Source organism: Callorhinus ursinus, unplaced genomic scaffold (assembly GCF_003265705.2).
Source record: "Callorhinus ursinus isolate GAN/ISIS: 27379988/994484 unplaced genomic scaffold, GSC_fseal_2.0 scaffold2, whole genome shotgun sequence".
NCBI lineage: Eukaryota > Metazoa > Chordata > Mammalia > Carnivora > Otariidae > Callorhinus > Callorhinus ursinus.
The window spans coordinates 19,226,698-19,249,454 of record NW_027397064.1 but is presented as its reverse complement, the minus strand read 5'-3'; the positions used below and the strand labels follow the sequence as shown (position 1 = coordinate 19,249,454).

At 53.5% G+C, this 22,757-nt stretch overlaps 1 protein-coding gene across 1 annotated transcript in view; it reads left to right on the top strand.

Moving 5' to 3' along the window:
- The window catches only part of IGFBP2 (insulin like growth factor binding protein 2), a 27,574-nt gene extending 8,470 nt beyond the window's left edge, over positions 1-19,104 (top strand). The window contains exons 2-4 of the mRNA XM_073903936.1: positions 16,035-16,292; positions 17,046-17,186; positions 18,602-19,104. Coding sequence (XP_073760037.1) covers positions 16,035-16,292; positions 17,046-17,186; positions 18,602-18,766 — 564 coding nt within the window. The 3' untranslated portion in view covers positions 18,767-19,104. The remainder of the gene's footprint in view (positions 1-16,034; positions 16,293-17,045; positions 17,187-18,601) is intronic.
- The last annotated feature ends 3,653 nt before the right edge of the window (positions 19,105-22,757 follow it).

Here is a 22,757-nt window from a genome sequence, read left to right as displayed (position 1 = left end):
CCCCCCGTCCCCTGGTCCCCATGGCTCCCCTGTGCCTCTCCCACTATGGCTGGGTCTTGGACACCTGGCTGGATGCTAAGGCTTGAGAAATGGCATGGAAGATAGATCTACCCCAGCCTTCCACAGGAGTCCAGGTAGGTGGCGACCACGTAGGTGATGGGGATCGGAGTGCTGGAAACAAATCTAACCCTGAAATGAGGAGGGTGGTTGGTGGCAGTACAGGGACTGGGCTTTGTGGGGGTGGGGGGAGGGGCCATATCCCCAAGGGGCTTTGTGCTGGGGCTGCTTCCCCTGCAGCGGAGGCAGGGAGGAGCAAGGTTATGCTTTTAAGTCACCAGGGGAGCTGGTGTTCTGCTTGGCAGATGTTCTAGGCCTTTCTATTCCTTGCTGTCTCTGGCCAGCATTTTGCTGAGGTGGCAGGCAGCTGCCAGGGGCTCGGTCGCCTTCCCATCCGTCCTTGTGCTATCATGAACTGGCTTCCCAGCCTGCTTTGTCTCCTGTCTTCCAAGAGCTCTGTGAGGGGGAGAGGGAAGCTTTTTACCTCCATTTCGCAGGTGTGGACTCCGAGGCTCAGTTAGGGGATGCCTGAGCAGGTAAATCATGAGTCGAGAGGCTGACCTTCCTTCTGTTCCCCTCCACCCCCATGGTCAAGCAAGGGAGGGGAGCTGTTGGCGGCAAAAGCCTTTGACCCTGTCAGCCAGAAAGTTTGTTCCTGGACACCTGCCATGTACAGGCCAGGTTTGCCTGTTTGCATTCCCTCAACTCCACTGGGCGGCCCAAGGTCTGGGGACTTCAGAGAGGGAGGTGACCAGTGTGCAGCAGTCAGGAGAGACGAAAGGGTCCCCGGGGGTGGTGAACAGAGCTTGGGGGGTGGCAGCCTGGCCTGTGCCATCGTGGGGACCGGGTTCCATTGCAGGTCTGACTTGGAGAACCTGAGTGCTGATGTGCATGGGCCTTCCTCAAATACCGGTTTACCTGTTGGTGGAATGGGGATGACTGTCTCTCTTCAGTGGGGTGTGTTTGAGGACAGCTGTGGTGCTGGCAAGCGTCTGGCACACTGGGAGGCCACACTGGGCTGTGTCGGGCAGGCCATGCGTCTCCCCGGAGACTTTAGCGTGATGCTTCGTGGCCCCATCGTGGTGTTGAAATTGCTGTGACTCAAAGCCCAGTTACCAGCCACATGCTAGCCAACCACGGCAAGAGATGTGTTCTCTCTGAGCCTCCGTTTCCTTATCTGTAAATCAAATATTGATAGCACCAACTCCATAGGGTGGCGCCCGCACGTGTGTGTGTGTGTGTGTGTGTGTGTGTGTGTGTGTGTGTGTGTTGAAAGCTAGATAATACAGACAAAGCTAAGCACTTCGGTGTTTTTGTGTGTGTGTGTGTGTGTGTGTGTGTAATCACTTGCTTTTCATCTCTTCACCTATAAAATGGAAATAGCCATACCTCTGGCCCTACTTGCACGGACCATGGTTGAGCTGTTTGTAGAAAGGGTAAGGCAACTGTACTTTAAATACGGTATAAGTGGATTTGTGTCAAACAAGTGGTCTGAGGTAAGCAGGCTTCCTTTTTTTAGGGATGTGTTAGGCAGTGCTCTTTAGGGCCCATGCCCTGATGTCTGGGGCTGACCGTTCTTGGTCTGGGAGCCTCACCCTTTAATGCCTCAGTTGGGGCTGGAAGGACTGTGGCGACAGAAGTGGCCCCAGGGTTGGGTCACTGGGTACTTGTGCTGGCGCGGGCTTGCTGCTCATAAGCTGGCGACAGGGCTGAGTTCTACCTTCACCTGGCCAGCCAACCTTTAGGACCCAGCCGTCCAGCTGCAGGTATTCGGAGGAGCAGAGGATCCCTGAGGCCATGGTTCAGGGGTGGGAAGCTCCTTCCTCCAGGGACAGCCCTCTACAGGAACCCTGCTGGGACCCAGGCTTCAGAACAGTAGGGTCAGGTAGGAGCCAGCCTGGTCTTAGCACACCTAGTACCTGGAGCATGGACCAGAGTGCGCAGTGGTGCAGTCCTTGTCCGAGCCAGGGAAGGCCCCGTGGCACCCGTTTCCTGCTCCAGGAAAATGGGCTTTCACATCTATCCTGTCTGAGCCTCGGCTGCCAGAAAGTTGAACGTGATCCTGGCAAAGACATTGGACGTTCTATCCAAAAAGTGACATGTCCTTACTACGCCATCTGCAGAGTGGACCGCACTCCTGAGTTGGGGAGCAGCCTTTCATTTCGAAGGGGTTGGTGGGTTCTCCACAGGAGGGCTGGGTGGGGGGGGGGGTGTTGGGGAGAGAGTCTTCTGGGCACTGAGCTTCTTCCCTAATGTCTGATTCCACCTATGGTCCCAGAAAGCCGTCTGAGTGACCCCTGGTCTGGGCATAATGATAACGACTGTGTTCTGGAGCCTCTGCTGGAGGGGAGGCCCCAGGAAGCAGAGAAGGGGGATGCTTGAGTCTTCAGGGGTCAGCAGAGTCTTGTAGTGAAACCCAGGACCGTTGGGACAAAGCACAGTATTTGCCACTGGGAATCTGAGGTGGCCAGTTCCTTAGACTCTGAGGGCCTACAGGATTGTGGGGAGGGGGGCACGGAGGGAAGCCCACTTTACAGATGGGGTAGTCAATTCAGAGAAACTTGTTGGCTTTCAGGTTCCAGGGTAACTGCCCCCCACCCCCACCTCCACCTCCACAATGAGTAGAGTGTCTGGGCTGTGGATTTTTTTTTTTTCCTCCTGGAAAATGGACCATCCCCCTATGCCCCTCCCCCTCCTCAGCCACTCCTGTCCTTTATTTAACAAAGCCAGGGAAGATCTGCTCTGGCTCAGCTCCTGGGTGTCAGTCAGGGCGCAGAGGGAGACCTTGCTCAGAAAGCTGGCTCCCCCGGAAAGAAATAGAGTCGACTGTAGTCAGAAATTGTTTCTCTTCCCCCCCTTTTTTTTAGTAGGGGGAGGGGGCACTTGGCAGCCTGTGGGGCCCCTTCTGGCCGCCAGCCCCACATCTCTTCCTGGCTGTTGGGAGGCAGGGCAGGAGAGGAGATTGGGGAGAAGGGGCAGGGCCTGGCTGGCCTCCAGCTGTAGGGCAGGAGAATTGGCCCACGGGCCCCCCGTTCAGTTGGCCTGAGCGGAGCAGAGCCTGGGGTTTCTAATTAGTGGATGGGTATAGGTGTGTCAACCTGTGTTTCATTCAAGGAGCTGAGTCCTGGGAGGCGGGAAGCCCGGGAGGGAGGGCCTCAGAGCCCAGGAAGGCCTCAGCAAGTTGGGGAGGTGGGACTGGGGCGGGGGGGCTTAGCGTGTTGAACCCCTGAAAGGAGTCAAGGAGGTGGGGCCTTCTTGCTGGAGGGATCTGAGCTGGATTGTGGGCTGCAGTGAGCAAAGGGTCTGCCCCAAGGGGTAAAGGACAAAATAATGGTAATTAAAGTGCTTTCTTCTAGACATCATCTATTTTGACCAAAGTGCCCATAGGGTTTTTTTGGTTTTGTTTTTTCCAGCTCTGTCTTAGCCTCAGGATTCTCCCCACTTGACAGATGAAGAAATCGAGTCTGCATTCCGGTTCCAGTGCCGAGCAAGGCAAGCACAGACCGGAGTGGAGTCTGGGTCTCCAGATGCTCAGCCCAGGGCCCCATTCCCTCAGACTCACGCATGCAAAGCAGCTGCGAATTATATATTGCTGCTGGAAAAGCTCCTTTGCCCTAGGAGCTGGTAATTAAGGCATAACTTCTCAAAAATATTCCTTTATGCAGCTCCCCAGGAAGTTTCTTTCGGGGCTATTGTCTTGACTTCTGGATGGAGGTGCCAAGTTGCCTCTGGATGGTGCAGTTGCTTTCTAAAGTGCCTGAGGCCAAGATAAAATGAAAATGGCCGTCCCCTGGTCCCTGCCTCAGCAGCTGCCTGATAAGGCTGGGTAGTTTCTATAGCAACAGTGGCAGGAGGTGTGGCAGTCAGGAGGAAGGTGAGCCAGGTTGGGATGGGTGTACGGGATCAGAAAGGCTTTCCAGGTGGGGTGGGGTGGGCTGGTATCTGACTGGCAACTTCCCTCCCAGGGAAGACAAGGTCCCATGATGAGGGGACGAGGTGACAGGGAACAGAAGGAATAAAGCCCTGGGGTTAAAAGCTTCCAGTTGAGTCTTGCCCTAGATGACGCCAATGACCAGACACCATCCTGGCTGGTTAAGAGTTATGAAGCCGAACAACCTGGATTTGTGTTGGCTTTGCCATTGACGACGTGACTTGGCGCAGTTGACCTTGAACACTATGGCTTTTTTTTTTTTATGGTCAAGGTGAGAGGAGATAAGAAATTATCAACCTCATGTGATTGATGATAAAAAAGTTCTGTACACAAAGCGCTTAGCACAGAAACTCTGATAATCAGATGATGTAATATCGGTTCTCCTTCCTTCCTTCCTCTAACCTCAACACACAGAACAGAAGGAGAAGTCCTGTTTTCCCGTGTTTTCTGATTTGCCAAGTGTATTAAGATCAGGGACTGAAGGATCCAGTTCAGAGGAATGGCTTCTTCTGTGGGGTGTGGCTTCCTTGGATGGCAGCCCTTGACTTTGGAAAGTCCAAAATGGGGTTAGTGGTAGAGGGTTTTCCAGTGGGCAGTCCTGGCCTTTGATGCCACAGTCACTCATGGTTCTACCAGTGGTTGAGAGCATGGCCCGTTTATGCCCCAGAGGTGAGGATTCTCCCTTGAAGCTCTGCGGGTTGTGTCTGGTTCTGTTTGCTGCCTCCCAGCCAAGAGAGCAGAACCAAGGAAGAACCCAGATGTGATGCCATCTTCTATCAGACACAATTAGTGAACTTTTAGTTGAAGAAAAAGAAAAGCACGGTGACCTATTTAAAGACACTTATTTATATTCAGGACACTTCTTGTGCTGGTTTTGAGAGTGTGGCAGGCAATCCTGGACATCTTCACAGGTTTTTAGTTTCTGTTTGCACCCTCTGGGTTCAGTTTGTCAGGCCCGCAGTCTCTGGGAACAGTTGGGGATGGAGAAGAGGTGGGCGGAAGGAAGGGGAGGGTGGGAGGAGACGGGTGGGTAGGACCCAGTCTCTCTCACTCTGGGAGTTGGTCTGTGGGGTCATAGCCTCGGAACGGAGTGTAGGGACAGTTGTTTTGAATGTGGGTCCCAGGAGAGGGAAGCGTCTTTTCTCTCTTCACCTCCTTATTTCATTTGCTGACTGCTTTTTTTTTTTAAACTCCTGGTCTCGCTGCTGTGGGGCCTGGATGGTGAGGGAGAGGCCAGAAAAGTGAGAATGAAATACAACACGATACTCCAGGCTGGAGAGCGGTGAGATGGTCTTCGGGGAGTCAGCTGTCCTGATGTTTACACACAGATTGAGCGCATACCGCGTGCAGGGTGCGAGAATGTAAAGACGTCGTTGTCCTGCTACTGGTAACCATGCTTTTTCATCCTGGAGGGGAGCTAGAGAAGCATTTCATTTTATTTAAAACAATTTTTTTTAAGATTTTATTTTATTCTTTTAAGTCATCTCTGTACCCAACGTGGAGCTCGAACTCACGACTCTAAGATTAAGAGTAGTGCACTTCACCGGCTGAGCCATTTACCAGATGCCCCAACAGAAGCATTTTAAAAAGTTGAATATTAACAATGAAGAAACTAAATCAGTAGAGGTGTATATACATTTAGTGCAAGTAAACGGGGCAGTTCTTTTAGCCTTTTGACCAAGGCTTTTGGGAAGTTCTCAAGGTGAAATAATGAGAGCCCTTGCTGGTGAATAGAGTCACAGAAGGAAGAGAATCAGGTTTGACGGGTATCTCCTTCCGACTCAGAAGAAGAAGGCACCATCTCGTTCTTCCAGAAAAGCAAATGGAGCGCACCAAATGTCCTTCCTGCCCTCCTTTCATTTTTTCATACTTTTCTTTAAAGCGCTGTGGAAGTGAAGGCCAAATTTGCATCTTCAAGAAGCTCCATCCTTTGGAGGAAGAAGAGAAAGCAGGGACCCAGGCTTTTTGCCAGTGCACTCTGGTTAGGGAGCTGTGAGGGAAGCTGAGTCAAATAAAAGAGTGCTTTGCCCAGGGATGCCTTCATAGTCTCGGTCCAGTGGCCTTTGGACACTTGGAAGCCATATTGTCCTTCCTCCTTGAAAGGTTCCTCCTAAACTCTACTGGAGCAAGTCTGCAGTTCTTTCCCATCTGCAATATGTTACCTGGTTTAGTCCTTCCCGTGGAACTCTTGGGTGGCTTCTACCCTGGATCGCTCCTGTTTCAGTTTAAGGCTCTTACCTCTCTGGGCCTCAAGGACCTGGAACAGGTGCCTCTCTTCCACTGGGCATGACTGGCCCTTGGGCACCTGCACCACGCCACACCTGTGGGCACCCCCAGTGCCCTGCAGGCGGTGCCGGGATAAGCTCGTCCCCTTGGCTTTCCATTCTCAGACCTGCACCATCTTGATTTCTTTGTTGTCCTCTCTTTGACCCTGTGACTGTCTTCCCTTCTCCTTTGGGTCTTTGCTCTGACTCATTTCCCAGTTCTTCATGCCACAGAGACCTGGCCAGGAGCCCAGGGTCAGTTTCTGGCAGGCAGGTGACCCTGGTGACACCACGCTGGCCTCAGAGTGCCAGTGAAGTTGGCCATGTCACTCATGTTCGGCCCTCTTGCACCCCAGTGGGCTTTCAGAGGCACCCCAAGTTTACTGATACCCCTACTTGGCAAGGAGAGGGAGGAGTGAGTGTGATGAGGGAAGTGACTTTTAAAAGAAAATGGTTGCAGTGTGCCTGCTGGCTCAGTGGATCGTGCAGCTCTTGATCCCTGGGTTGTGGGTTTGAGCCCCACGTTGGCTATAGAGATTCGGATTACTTAAAAATAAAATCTTTAAAAAAATAAAATGGCAAAAATGCAGACAAGTAATAGGAATCATGCAATAACACCAGTCTGCCCCCCAGAACTGGGAGTGGTGGACATTTTGTCCTGTTGGCTTCACGTCTCTTTAACCGACTGAACCACCCAGGCGTTCCAGCTTCACGTCTCTTTAAAAAAATGTTTCCCGATGGCCTTCCCTACCAGCCTCTTGTTGCTGTCCCTTGTCCCCAGAGGCAGCCACCAGCATGCATTTCTTCGTGTTTCTGTTCCTTGGCCAAACAGATTTGTCAATAGATGGCCAACATCTAGAGTTGTTCTCTGAAACTAAGTTACATGTGCAAAAAGGTCTCATTTCTGCAACTTTTTCCCTCTGTCAATATTAGGTCTGGAGATCTGTTCATGTTGGATAGATCACAGGAGTGATCACAGGTCTGAGCAATTCTTGTCAACTGCTGTGTATTATTCCACTGTATTGACCCTACTGAATTTATTTCTCTCTTCACCTGCTGAAAGGCTTCTGGGTCGGGTTGCCGGTCGTGTTTTGCCATTGCAGTAATGCTGTAACGCACATTGTGCACATGTCGGGAAGATGTAGAGTTGCTGGGTCAGGCACATTCTTCCTGTTCCTGTAGCTCCTGCCCCGACTTTGCACCGAAGCACACACTCTACTCCTTTGGGCTTTCCGCGGTTAGGTCACCTTGCCAGGTTCTTGGACGGCTTTAGTTGAGCCAGAGGAGACACGTTTGGGACCCGTGGAAAGGGGTGAAAGCTGATAGTGCTGTTTGCCCTCTTGCTTTCAATTTCTCTGGCTCTTCAAGGACAGCCTGGCTCACAGAGTCCCAGGGGACCTTGGCTGAATTTGAGCCTGTTTTTGTTTTCTCAAACGGTGTGCCTCAGCGCTGACCCGCCCCAGGTCTTTGTGATTCCAGGAATGACCCTGGTGTTTATAAAGCAGCCCATTAGAGAGCACACAGGCAGGGAAGCTCTGTAGAGGCTGTGCTTTCTGCTCACTCAGGGGGAGCCCGAGAGGAGACGGCGTTGTGAAGGCATGCTCTAGAAATCTCCATGATGCCTGGCCAAGAAAGCGCCCCCTGTGTGCATCCAAGCATGCATATGTGTCTGTTTATGAACCCATGAGTCTACGGATGGAAAGAGCTCTCGAGGCTGTATCTTCCCAGAGTGTGTATGTGACGTCCTATCTCTTGAAAAGAAGGGTCATCTTTCTCCCATCACCAGGAAGTTCCTCAGCAAACTGAGGCAGGAGAGTGAGAAACGCAGAGGAATGGGGTCTCGGAAATGCTAGAGCTTGGAGGGGGTTGTTAAAAATCCAGAGTCCTTGACCTTTGCCCAGGCTTGCTGTGAACCCCAGGGGGCTGGAGTCCAGGACCAAGATCTTCAGATGATTTCTGATAAATAGTCATGACAGGGCACCGTTCCCCTAATGTAACTGCCTGAATTTATAGATGAGCATGTTGAACCCTACACATCTTGACCATGCAAGCTCTTTTTTTTTTTTTTTTTTTTAATAAGTAATCTCTGCATCCAGCGTGGGGCTTGAACTCATGCCTCAGAGATCGAGACTCACGTGCTCTACCAACTGAGCCTGCCAGGTGCCCCCATATATTGAAGCCTACACGTCTTAAACCCCTGTCGGGCATCACTCAGAATCCTGGGCAGGGTGCTAGCATCGGGATCAGAACCTTGCACACACACACCCCACCCTGGCTTTCAGACCAGCACTTTTCTTCCTGCTGGGCTAGAACTAGTTGGCCAAAGTTTTGAACCCAAGAGCTGGCGTTCTGAAGGGAACCCAGAAAGAGTTCAGGGTGGCTTGGCCAGCAGTGGGCTCAATGCCCTGCTTTCGTGCATCATCTCTAGTGGCATCCATTCCTTCCCTGCGTGAGCGTGGCCACTGGCCATTCCCCTCCCCGGAGTTTCAGGGCTCAGCCACAGCTCACTGGGCGCTAGGCCTGCCACTGTTCCAAGTGCAGGATGACGATGCCCAGGTGAGAGTGACCAGTGCCCGCCCCTGTGGGACACAGCCTGGATGACGCCTGGATCGGGAACATCTGAAGAGGCTGCTCACAGCTATTTCCTACAACAAGGGGATTCCTTTTGTGCGAAAGCCACGCTGAGGGGCTCCTGGTCTGTTGCCAAGAGGGTTTCTCGCCGAACGTGGTGGCATCTGAGAGCCATCAGGTTTGTTTTGCTGGCGCTGTGCACGGAGCAGGGCCTCCGAGGGTGGGAGAGAATGGGAAGGGAGCTGGATGTCAGCAGGGGGTAGATGGGCTGACCAGGAGAACGTCATTCCCGGAGCTGGAATGTGCCCTGGGTGCCAGCCTCCACCACAGCAGACGTCCATGTGCGCACTCTTCAGAATTCCCCCGTGAGAGGCCTGTGTGGCCTGCCGTCTCTGACCTTTAGAAGAAAGGGTGGAGGGAGACACATAAACAAGGCCACTTACCCAGAGAGACAAAGGACCTCAGCAGAAAAATACCAAAGAAGCTCCCCTTGCTTCCCCACCCACTGTTAACTGCTGCCTGCCTCCCTCCCCCCACTTCCCACGTGGCCTGAATTATCCACCCCAGCCTCGGTGGCCTGTGTTACTGCGCATGGGGGCCACAGTCAGCCATCCAAAGGCACTGGCTTCAAATTCTCTTCAACGAAAGCTGGGTCCCTTGCGTGTTGGTGAGTACTGACAAGCCTTCTCTCCCCTGCGCATGCGTGGTCGTTATGAGCCCCTTCCCCTCCCTCCCTCTCTCCCTCCTTCCCTTCCTCTCCTTCCTTCCCCAAAATTCTGTGAAGTTAAAGTAATTTAGGCAAATCCACGCTTACCCAAGGACTTCCATCAGATGGCAGAGACCTGTGATGTTTAGCGACATCCAGAATTTATACGATCAACAACATCAGGCTTTGGAAGGAACATGCCGATAGACGGTATTGCAGAACTTTCTCATAACTCATTTTCCCCCTATGCGTGTGGCCGTCCTACAGATGGGGTCTCATCCACCCTTGCCTGGTGCATGTATCTTCCATTTACCCAATTTAAGAAATAGATCACCAGTCTGCACATTTCTTCCGGAGCTTGATTTTTGCCCACACTGGGCAAGTGGTAATGATAAGTCGTAGCCCTCGCTTGAGTAGGATGATTATTCACGTTTTTCACACTGGAGAAGTGAGTTCAGAAAGGTGAAAGGATTTGGCCAATGTCACGGGTGAAGCAGAAGCAACAATGCGGGGAGGCCTCTTGACTCCTGGAGTTCTTTGCCCGTTTGGCTTTTTTAATGAATTGTCCACTGCCATATGGATGTTAACGGAGAAGTTGTCCAAGAGGGAAGAGGAAGATGGGAGTTAGCATTAATTCTTTTGCCCAACATGTGTCAAGATTAAGTGCACTTGGGGAGAAACCAACAGAGCAGGAGCCACGTGAGTTCTGTGCCCAGCGAGAGTGGAACCGGGCAGGTGGCCAGCCTCCTGCTGGCCCATTGCTCGGAAGGGAATCCCATTCTTACGGGGTCTGGAATGCCGGTACCTGTGGAAGGAGGTGAATCCACAGGAGGGAATGACAGATTCGGGGTCAGAGTAGATTGATTCTGTGGGGCCCCCAGCTCTTAGATTTCCAGATTGTCAGGAAGTAGGCTAAGGAGAAGGTGGGAAATGGCTAGGTTTTCTTCAGAATAAAGACAAGAAGAAAGCAGGGGGGCATAGTCATCTGCTAGGAAGATGTGGCATGTTCTGGGGGAAAGGTCCCTTTTCTTGCCAGGCCTGCATAAGGACAGAGCCTCAGTCACACTCTAAGCAAGAAGGAGTAAGGGGTTGCCTTTAGATTTGGGGGACCTATTTTCCTAAGAGGACTTTGAGGTTTTCCGTGGATCAGGAATCACCGACTGTCCATTGGAGCACAGAGGTCAGAGCATTGCACTAGGAGGAAATGTGGTGTCACAAGAGTAAGAATCCGTCGAACACAAGGGTTTTCATGCACTGAGTCAGGTCGTCGGTGCTACGATCCAACAAGATGATGTCAGGGAAAAAAAGGCTAAGCCAAAATTAAATTTGAAAACCAGGGTATTAACGCGTAGTCCGGAATGCAGAATGAAGGTGCAAAGCTCTTTCTCCTGGAGCGGTAGCTTCCAGCTGCCCTCCGGGGCCACCTAGTAAGGCTGGGTCAGAGGACAACGTCGGGACCCCGTGCCCATTGTGAAGCACCTCTGTTGATGGCACAACGTAGGGACCCCATGCCCATTGTGAAGCACCTCTGTTGATGGCACAGGGGTGGTACGTGCTCCTCTAGACCGGGTAGTAGTCCTTCTGGGCCTCGGGTTTGCTGTCTGTAAAATGGGGCAACTCGTCCCTTGCCTCTCGTCCTTGCCTTTCTCAGCTGAGCTCCCCTCCAGGTGCCTGAGGTTGAGAGGTGTGGCAGTATACATAGCACGCAGGACGGGAGTTCTCACGCTCCAGGCCCTCTGTGGTCTCCCCCACTTGTCTTTGGAAAAGCTTTACCTTCCATATATAGTCAGCAAACTCCGTGCTTCAGTGTTGAACCATTTCCTGGGGCGCTATGTAGAGAACAGCTAATCCTTAGGCGAAGATCTCTGGGGACCCAGGAGGTCATCTCTAAGCCCTAAGCCTTTTCTAGTTATGAGATTTGGGCTGCTAAGAACCATTTCTTAGACTGACCTTTGCCCTGTGGCCCACGGAGCTGCATACATAAGTGGTTGCATAATAAATATTCTGAACCTCACTCTTGGGCAGGAAAAAAACAGGCGACTTGGTATTTTTGTTCTGAGGGCAAATTCCATCTCTAGTTGGAGTTCTTCATTTGGAATGTTTTCCTTTGTACCGCTCCTGTCACCTATAGGAGAATGTATGGGAAGCACTGGGTAATAATATGGTGATGCCCTTGTGCCCCTGAGTGTCGGGCTGCCGCGTGGGTACTTCCCCCGAGTGTGGGGGGAAGTGGGAGCCCTTGAGAGCTGGCTCTGTGTGCTCCTTCCGTGTGCCTGGCCCTGTGTCTGCGTGCAGCATCTCTGGGAATCTGGCTGCCCCCTGGAAGTGGGTGCTGTTTGTCCATGATTTATAGATGAGCATTGGAGACACAGCTTAAGTAACGTATCTGCGGCTGCACAGCTAAGTGGACACCTGGGATTCAGGCGATTAGACATTGGAGCCTGAATTCTTGAGCCTCTCTGGCTGGGAATAGAAGAGTCAAGGAATCAAGGCTTTTCTCAGTCTGCAAGCTTGTCTGATCTCTACCCAGGCAGCTGTCTCAGTCCCTTCCCTGGGCTTGGACCTCAAGGTGTGGAGCGTCAGCATGTGCGTCAGCAAACCGGACCCATGGATTTCTTCATCTTATTGCCATGTTCATTGGCAGTGTTGGGATCAATAACGGAATGGGACAAAACCTAGCCTGGAATCCAGGTGGCCTCCGTGAGGGTGGACAAACTGACCTTTACTTCAGAGAGATCGGGGCTATCTCAGGATAGGAAGCCAACTCTGTCCTCCTGGGAGCAGACTGCCCCATGGGCCCCCATCTTCTGGGGCCTGGCGCAGGGCTGTGTTCAGACTGTGGACCCTGGACGCCTGGGCGTTTGTGGCTCTTCTTCTCTGAAAACATGTTAAATCATATTTGATAACTGTATTTTATAACTGTGCATGTATCCATATCGTAGATTGACTTTTTTAAAAAAAAATTACCTAAAAGCATATTTTTCCTTTTGATTTTTTTTTTAATTTTTAACTTTTAAAAAAATTTTTTTATTTAGTTGACAGAGAGAGACACAGCGAGAGAGGGAACACAAGCAGGGGGAGTGGGAGAGGGAGAAGCAGGCTTCCCGCTCCGATGTGGGGCTTGATCCTAGGACCCTGGGATCATGACCTGAGCTGAAGGCAGGTGCTTAATGACTGAGCCACCCAGGTGCCCCTTCCTTTTGATTTTAAAATCGACCCCCACATTCCCCAGGCCCGTGGGCGCTATGCCTAATGACAAGCCAGCCCTGCCTAGAGCCTGCAGGCCTGATGTGGATTTACCCGGGTGCATCTCGTTCACGTGTTTTCAGATACCTTGTTCTGAGCGCTAAAGGTGGGCTGACCTCTGGGACTCAGCCAGGGGATGCTGCTTTGTCCCCTGCCAGTGGTCCGAGTGCCGGGAGAGCTCAGGGAAGGGGGAACAGCATCCTGGGAGTCCTCTGGATGCCTAGGGAAGACCTCCTGCCCCCCACAACCCCCCCCCCCCGGCTGGAAGGTGGACTAGTGGGCCCCAGAGGTGTGCTGGGGATGGAACTGCGGTGGAGGGTCTTAGCTGAGGGAGGCGAATATAGTAGAGCTCAGATCTGCCTTATGCGGGGTCTGGGGTCTTCAGCACAGGGCTGGGGAACTTCCAGGCCTCTGGATAAAGCCTGACTTCTGAAGGGTGGTTTTCGGGGGGGGGGGTGGCATTTTTGCCCCCCAGGGGCTGTATCTTTGGTTGTCACAACTTCAGGAGGGCTCCTGGCCTCTGGTGGGTGGAGGCCCAGGATTCTGCTTGGCATCCTGCAATGCAAAGGACAGCTCCCCAGTGAAGAATCCTCTGGTCCCAGTGTCCGTGGTGCTCAAGTCGGGAGACAGGGTGCTTGATGAAAGTTTGGGGTGGGTGGATGGGTCTAATCGAACATGGGGGCACAGAACTCCCATCCAGCTTGGTGGCAGATGCTTCAAATAGGCCATCCCCTGCAGGTGTGCTGGGGCTTCTGGAACAGGATTTTAATCTGTGGTTGGTTGGTTTATGGTAAAACCCAGGCTACCCAGAGCCCCTGGAGAAATAGCCATTCTAGAGAGAATTTTCCAGGTTTCAGAGGGCTTACTCATTTAAATATTTCAATTTTTATTTTTCTAAAGTTTAACAATTTTGGATTGAAGTCTTTTTTTTTTTTTTTAAATGCTGAATACTTGACATGTTAACCCTCTCCCCTTTCTGGACATCCCAAGGTCATCGTCATTATCCACACAACTTTTGTCTTGGGCTACATGATATGGAAGTCCTCAGGGGTCATCGGGTGTAGAGCTGTTTATGATGCGCTAAATATCCCCGAAGTTCCTATGTTTGTTTGTTTGTTTGTTTTTTTTTAGTGTCCTCTTTTCTCCCTGCCATTTGATACTTCTCGCCACTGTCCACAAGCCTTCCTCCTCTCTCCTTTTACTTTTGTTGATTTTATTCCGTGGTGGCCTTGGAAACCAGACATCCAGAGACCAGGCTTGCTGGAGCCGTGCTCCTGTGCACTGGCAGTGTTCTTCCTGGGCTGAGTGTCCCCGCACCTTGTGAGGAAAGCACTTGAACTTGACGACGCATAGATGTAGTGACCGCTGTTTTGATGCTCAGAAGCTTCTCTTCCTCTGCTTCCTGGTTCTTGGTCGGGTTCCGCACTGTCGAGGGAGCAGATAAGGGATAACTGGGGCAGTTGCCATCTTCGTCATCATCAAAGTACTGTCACCAACAGGACACAGGGTTTCTGTGTTCCAGGCCTTGTCTTAACTGCTTTACATGTAACATACTCTCAGCCGTCCTGTATCTAACAGTTCAGATAACGGAATGGAAACACGGACACGTTGTATGTGCTCGACAAAGACAGCTGGTATAAAAAGTCGGGGAGCTGGGGTTTAACCCGAGCATGTCTTACCAACCAGGGCTCACTAGTCTGGAGATCACATGCTGGCTTTCTAAAGGAATGCAGCGGCAGCTGGTGAGGACTGGCCCCAGGGGTCAGGTGGCCAGACTCCGCCTGGGTCTTCTGGAGCATGCCCCGTGAAAGCACATGTCAGTTCCCCAGGGCGTGCAAGAGTGTCCCCATCTTGTAGTCGGCGAGGGAGTCCATGAACGCCACAGCTTGCGACAACCCAGAGCGGGCATCATAGCCCCCCTTTTACAGGTCAGCTCTTTCTACCGTGAAACACTGCCCAGGATAGTGGCCATCTGAGTGCACCACGCTGTGCCCGAACTCGGAGGAGACCACTGGGTCCTAAGTGCCTCACCTGAAACCCTTGTGTAGAAATATTGTAAGAGCCATTCAGTTAGGTTATCGGGACTGTAAGTGTTTGAAAGCACACAAAAGGGAAGAGAAAACGTGCAAAATTTGTTTAGAGACACACCCTCCGCACCTCTAGGTCTTGTTGGCACCTGCAGGGAAGTGGCTTCCAGGTGCCATGGTCCGAGGCCCTGTTGGCTCTGCTGTGTCCACAGGGGCTATTTGAGTCCCGGCCCTCCTAGAGCCCGTGAAGACTTGTCTCCCTGGTTACGACTCTTCCACACCCTTCTGTTCCGCGGGGCTTACCTGGCTGGACCTACCTGAGCCAGCGTGAGCCCGTGGTAGCTGGGGGCTGCTCTCCTGGCCCCCTCCACCTGAGCTGTGCACTCAGCAGAAGCCTCTCCCTGTTGTTGAGGGACTGGTGGTTTAGGAAGGTTGAAAGAGACTTAACAGGTGCTCCTTGGACAAGCATCTGGGAGAGGCTCTGTGCTTTGCGGTAAGCGGAAAGTACAGAGTCCAGCCGGTTCCTGTTCTCGGGGCACTCTGGAATGTGGCTGGTGGTGGCCTGCGTGGACAGACACGGCATGAGTCAGGGCCGCTGGGGGCAGTCCTGGAGTGGCTTTAGGCCTGAGTCATTAGGGCATACGAGGAGGGGGCCGGTGGGTAGATGAAGAGTAATAGCAGGGGTGTCAGAAACTGCAGGTTCTGGTGGTGGCTCTCCCCCCTTCTCACTCCCTCACCAGACGTGGCCTGACTCGGGGATCTCTGGCAGTAGTTTAAAAAAAACGGACCCAATCTGTGCCATTTTAGGCCACAGATGATGAAGACCTTCACCTGGAGGTTCTGGTGGGTGAAGCTGGGAGGTCTTTCTAGGGGAGAATGATGGCTCCAGAAGAACTTAAGCTCATTTCGTGGTGAGAACTTTGCAGACACGTTCCTCCTTCCGTGCTCCTCGGCATCGCTCCGGATGGAGGCAGAACCCACTAGACCTCCCAGGAGTTTTGCTGGAGTCAGAGGGCCCGTGTTCCCATGCCAGATTTGTGGTCTCCGTCTCAGTGTGCCCTGACTTGCGCATCTGTCAAAGTTGGGGTAGCGCCCCACCCGTGGGTTGCCGCAAAACTGAAATTGGTAGTCTCTGTAAATTGCTTAGCACCATTGCGTGGGTATCCGTCATCTCCATCTTCAGGGCTTCGGACCGTCCCTGGGGGCCCCACCGCTCTGGAAACAGCACCTAGAGTTCTCCTTCCCTTCCTTTCTCTGCAGACAACGGCGACGAGCCCTCTGAAGGAGGCCTGGTTGAGAACCACGTGGATGGGACCGTGAACCTCTTGGGCGGTGGAGGTGGCGCTGGCCGGAAGCCCCTCAAGTCAGGCATGAAGGAGTTGGCGGTGTTCCGGGAGAAGGTCACCGAGCAGCACCGGCAGATGGGCAAGGGGGGCAAGCATCACCTTGGTCTGGATGAGCCCAAGAAGCTGCGGCCACCACCTGCCAGGGTCAGAGGGGCCGGGTCTGCTCGGAGGGGTGGGAGGTCTCTCGGTGGGGGAGGGCACCAAGTACCATCCGTGTCCTACTGTAGGCAAAGCACTTTCCTTTCTGGTTCTGCCACTGGCATGTTCAGGGACCTTCAGGCTCATCAGGGTCTCTTTCGGGGCCCTCAGTATCTTTGGCTGTGAAAGAGACTGGGTATCTGGGTTCTTGAAGTCCCGTCCTTCTGACACCTCCACGTTTCTGCTTGGCTTCAGGACATAGGCAAGGAGACAGATGCTAGAGATGGACGTGGACCCACTTGATCTTGCTCAAGCTTGCTGGGATGTGTTCCTCTCACTCGGCTGCCACCCCCCCGCCCCCCAGCTCAGCTCTGTTGTCTTGGGTCTTGGTCCTGGTTGGGCTGATGGAAAGGAATGGAGGTTGGCCCACCGGGTCGGGGTAGAGATCCTCCAGAGACCGCCACTTGAATTCACCTTTCCAAGTAGATCCCATTTTGGCCCCCGAAAGCCATTAACACAGAATGAAAGACGGGTGAAAATGCCCATCCATGTGACTTTCTTTAGGGGCTGGGGTGTAGCACGATGACATGTTAGCACTGTCGGGAGTCCCTGGTTCCACCAGCTAGCTGTGTGGCCGTGGGAACATCTCTTCCCTGCGCATGAGCTGCTTTCTGAGGTGGTACCCAGGGCCAGTGTTCCGTGAGCGCAGTCTCCCTCTGAGCATCGTCTTTGCCCGTCTGTCCCTGTCTGCGCCCACAGACCCCCTGCCAGCAGGAGTTGGACCAAGTCCTGGAGCGGATCTCCACCATGCACCTTCCAGATGAGCGGGGCCCTCTGGAGCACCTCTACTCCTTACACATCCCCAACTGTGACAAGCATGGCCTGTATAACCTCAAACAGGTGAGGGAGGAGATCCTTGGCCCCGGGCCCCGGGGCCTGAGCCCCGGCTGTACCTTGCTCCTGCACCCCCGCCCCCCATCATCCCCTGGGGTCTGAGCGCTGAGTGGGGCGTGGGGATACCAGCTACCAGGCCTGTCGGAGGCTGACTCTACTTCCTGGGCTGTCTGCCATCAGCCCTTGGTGTCTAGCTTGGGCGGGAGCCCCTGGGAGAAGCGATGCTTCTTACTGTTTTATTGAGCATTAGAATCGCCCGGCAGGGACTCCTGGGCCTTACCATTCCAGAACCAAGAGTTTGCGTTTCTAACAAACTCCCAGGGATTGCTGATGATCCGTGGAGCACGCTTCCCGAATCACTGATTTAAACCACTGACATGTTGCCTCTGCTGACCCCCCCGGGGCGGAGGGGTCTCCCTTCCCTACCTCCCTCAGCCCAGGCAGGCATCTTGCCCCTCGAAATATCAGTCTAGTTCAAAGCCGTGTGTACACGTGCCCTCTAAGTGTAAGCCGACTACTGCATTTGGAGCTCAAAAGAAGAAGTAGTGGTCTCTGCTAATGAAGAACAGGCTGTGCCCTGTCCCTTCCTGGTCACTAGAGGGATTTTCCATGGTCATTAATTAGTTTATGGGGAAGAGCAGGGACCTTGGGACAGGAAAATTGGCTGGATTCTGCATCTCAGCTAGCTGTGTGACATTGGGCAAGTTACTTAACCCATCTGTGCTTCCTTCTGATCCTCTGTAAAGTGCTGAAATCATGGTACCTGATCCACAAGGCGGTTGTGCGGATTAAATGAACGTGTATGCTAGATAAAAACGGTAGGGGATGCCAGCTGGCTCAGTCGGAAGAGCATGCTACTCTTGATCTCAGGGCTGTGAGTTCGAGCCCCACGTTGGGCATAGAGCTTACTTAAATAAATACATAAATAAACTTAAAAAATGAGAGCTAGAGACTGTAAGTGAGCAGCGTGTAGATGACTCCCACAGTGCAGGGCCCATACTAGGGCCCATGCTGGTGTTGACTTCTACCATTACATGCGGTTTTCACTTCACACTATAACAAACCCCGGTCTGCTGGGTCCCCCGCTGGGTGGGACCTCCCTGCAAGTGGGCATGGAGTCTTTTCAACTCGGGGCATCCCCCAACACCTAGCTAACGTGGTCTGTGGGCCAGGAGCACCTGCGTCACGTGGGAGCTTGTTAGCTCAGTGGTTTCAGCCCTGCTCCAGACCTACTGAAGGGGAATCTGCATTTTAGCAAGATCCCTGGTGCATGGTCAGGATTTCGGTCAGGGTTTCGCAGCACTGCCCTGCAGGGCTAGTTTGCACGCCCTGGAGCTGTTCAGCAAACCTCAGGCTGAGTGAAGGGAAGGAGAGGCGCTGGCTTCAGGGCTGTCCTCCACGTCCTTCTCTTCTCTCCTCAGTGCAAGATGTCTCTGAACGGGCAGCGTGGGGAGTGCTGGTGTGTGAACCCCAACACTGGGAAGCTGATCCAGGGAGCCCCCACCATCCGGGGGGACCCCGAGTGTCATCTCTTCTACAACGAGCAGCAGGAGGCCCGTGGGGTGCACAGCCAGCGGATGCAGTAACCCCCAGCCGGCCGGTGCCGGGCACCCCCCGCCCCCACCCCCTCTCCAAACACTGGCAGAGAGAGGAGAGCCTTGCGTGGTGGGTGGGGAGGGTTTTCCAGGAGTGTTGACATGTGTATTTATATTTGGAAAGAGACCAGCACCGAGCTCGGCACACCCCCGCCTTCCCCCTCCCCAGCGGGAGCTGCCTGCACCCTCGCCTTCTCCTGTCCCAGCTGGGGAGGAAGGGTGCTTGCAGGGGTGGAGCTGGGGGAAAGGCTTGGGAGGGGGGAAAAAGAAATTTTTATTTTTGAACCCCCGTGTTTCTTTTGCTTAAGATTAAAGGAAGGAAAAATAAACCGTGTGTCTTTTGCCTGAGTCTTTGGGGCTTCCCTGGGAAAGAGATCCGGGGCCTGCCTGTCTCGTCTGTCCAGCTCTGTCCCCGACTCCTGGGAACAGGGCCTGGGAAGGGGCAGGCATGGCTTTGGTTGGGTTGGGAATGAGAAGGATGGGTCAGGAGGAAGGGGAATGTCCTTCCTCAAGTGGCCTTGGCTTAGGGAAACTTAAAAGACCCCAGTCCAGGCAAAATCCTCCAGTAAAACCACAGGAATCTGGTGTCTCCCCCTGGACTCCCAGCTGAATGAAGCTCGTGCCCCTGGGTTGCCCCTGGGTGGGCACTGAGGGAGGAGAGGTAGAACGAGTGCCTTTCTCTCTCCCAAGCTCAGGTGCATGGCAGAGGGAGGCAGAACAGGGAGACCCTGGAATTGTGGTCCTCTGGCCCCTAAAATAAGGAGAGCTCCCTTCTGTGCGGGGGTGGGGGGGGTGACAGCCCTAGGGCCTCAAGGAAAGGGAGCGGGGCTGGTGTGCGCCAGCGTGTTCACAACAGTGTTGCCTGAGAATTCAGGTGCTGCTCCAAGGGGCCCGAGTAACTGGCTTCTAGAACAGCAACGTTGACAAAGACGGACTACACATGCGCAGATGTAGGCCCTATTTCTGAAGCAGACTTCTATGTGAGAGCTCAACCCACTGTGTTCCGGGGGCCCCTAACCCCTGGCGAATTGCAGGGGGCTCCCTGACGGTGCGGTGGGCCACTGGGAAAGGAGTGCTCCACTCCCTCCTCTCCCTAGCACAGGGCACAGAGCCCCACCTTTCACGGTAGCCCCTCTTCCGTGTCTGGAGTCTGACCCTTTTCTGCCGGGGAGGCGAAGGAAGGTGGCTCTGCTCCACCCATATCCTCCTGACCTTCCTTCTAGAGGCAGAGAGACACTTGGGGCCCTCACGGGTGGTGGTGATGGTGGTGGTGGCGGTGGGGGATGAGCTTCTCCCCTTAGAAGAAAACCAGGTCCCCCGAAGCAGACCTGCCCTAGCCAGAGTGCTCTAGGTCGCACCAGGCCAAGGCCAAGGCCAGCCGGCCATTTGGTCATTTAGCTAGGCCATTTGGTCTGCTGCTCTGGAAGTGAGTTAATTCAGTTACTCCTCATGAATCCATAAAGGAGGCACTATTAGCTTTACTTTACAGATGAAGAGAAAAGTCTACAGAGGTGCCCAACCTCCATGGCCCAGGCTGGGACCCCTAACTCCAGAGTGTGGGTGCTGCTCAACCCTGAGTTATGCTGCCCTCTCTGGGCGGAAGCAAGGCGGGCTGCCTGGAGAGAGCGTAGGGCACTCTGGACATGGGTTGGATCTGCCCCCTGTGGGTCAGCCATCCCTCCCTGGGCTCTGATTCTCTTTCATCCATGGGTGAGGGTGCTCCTGCCACCCCTCTCTGTGCCCCTCAGCTGTAGCCCGGAGCTGGTGTCTGCTGTCTGGGGACGGGGCAGCTGGTGCTGGCTCACCCCGCAGGTGCAGCAGTTCTCAACCTTGGCTGACACTGGAGTTGACTGGGGCACTTAAAATACTCATGTCAGTGCCCCACCATCGGAGAGTCTGATCTGACTGGCCTGGAGTGGAGCCCAGGTAGGATGGTTGGTTGGTTGGCTGGTTGGTTTTAAGGTTCCCAGGTGATTCTCATGCCGAGCTGGGCAAGAGGAAATGCTGGAGTCAGGACACCTGGTTTTGAATCCTGTTCCACCGCTTGCTGTTTTATGGCCCTGGAGCTACATAACTCGCCTTATCTGAGACTCAGTTTTCCTCATCTGTCTAATGGGGATGATCTCAGCCTCAAATAGCAGGGTGATATCAATGTGAGACTGTGGATGTGCTTTGAAAACTAGAGGACCTTATAAAATGGGAGGGGTATCATGGGGCCGTTGCAGGAGTAAACACCATGCCAGCCCCCATGCCCCAAGGCTTCCGACTCGGTCATCTCTGTAATATTTTTGCAGAGTGCTTCTGAGGACATCACAACCTCCTTGCCTGTTTCTATGTCACTTGCCCACAGCCTCCCTGTCCTCTAAACCCTCTGAAGAGGAGGACTTTGTGGGTGTACGAGCAAGCACTCCGCGGTAGCTCTACCTACAGGAACCCCACTGACGGATGGATAGTATGCCCTCGAAACCTTTGCTGACGGAAAACATTGCATCCAAGTGGGAAGATGGCTGGGCAGGGATCTTGAGGATGTCAAGCCCGCTGGAGCCTTCTGGAACTGCCTGGCTGTGGGCAAACACTGGAGCTATACTGCCACCTTAGGGCAGCACAGGGAACTGCAGCTGAGTTTACCCTGGCCCTCCGAGGGTCATTTTTGCTTAAGCCGTGGTCCCAGGAGTCCACTGTGGGTGTTAAACTTGCAGAAGCAGGGGACCTGTCGTTGCAGGCTGCCTGAGCTAGAAGCTTGGGAAGGCATCTGGGAATCTGCACTGGGGCATGCCCTCTGGGCAATTCTAATGCATGGAATCACCCAATTTCTCTGTGACCCAATTTGTAGAAATCAGGGCACCTTCAGAACCCCTTGTTCAGAAATTATTAAGAATGTCAAGACAGCGACAGCAGAGCATTAAGCCAAGCACAGGTCCTGCGTGACTGCATGGGATGCATGCCTGGGAAGCCGGCCCTGTTCTTAAGCCCTCTGGATTTGGAGGGCCACCACTTGCAGTGACCACGGGTGTTAGACGCATCTTGAGTACTGGCTCCATTTGATGTGGTAGGTGAGAGCATGAGCCTGGAGGTAGGGCAGTCTTTGGACAGAATTTGGGCTCTACTACTTATGACTTACTCGACTTTGGACACATTCCTAACCTCTGAGCCTCATCTACTTCATCTTTAAGTATTGAGATAATTTCTATTTCAAAGAATTGCTTTGAGAATATAAAATCACTTCTGTGATATAGTAAGTGCTGCCTCAATGGAATTAGTCCTGCCTCCTAGGGTCCGTGGTCGGGTTTTAGGATGTGAAGATGAAGTAGACTGTGGTCCCCGTCCTGAAGGGCTGACACTGGAGTGGACAAAACAGCCACGGAAGTCCACCCTGACCAGGGGACAGAGGTGTGCCCAGGTGCCCTTAGGAGGAATATCTGCACAGATATTGTCCCACAGGGGCTGCAAAGACAGTTGTAAGGGGGAAGCAGGGACGTGGAAGGGGAGGATTTGGGATGTGTGTGGGGGAGGTGGGGTTCAGGCAGAGAGAGCACGAGCCACTCGCGGGCTTGAGGCTCCCTGTGATGGAGGGAGGGTGTGGATAGAGAAGCAGCTGGAGAGGAAGGCGGAGGAGAGCTCGTCAGGAAGGACTTTGGGGGTCTTGCTGAGAGGTTTCCGCTTTGGACTGAAAGGACAGCATTTAAGCAGAGGACGGACCTGGCCGGATCTGTGTTTCAGACGGCGAATCCCTACTGTGATATCTGCGAGGAGGACCTGGCAGGAAGGAATGGCAGTGATCCAGGTGAGAAAGGAGTGTGATTTGGACGAGGCAGGGCAAGTGGGGAGCAAGGTCAGATGGGAGAGTTTTCCACGAGGCGGCTGATTCCCGGGACCTGGGCGCTCGCTGGAGGTAGCAGGTAAATGAGGAGTCTGCAATGACAGTAGGGGTCAGGCTGCTGCTGCAATGACAGTAGGGGTCAGGCTGCTGCTGCAATGACAG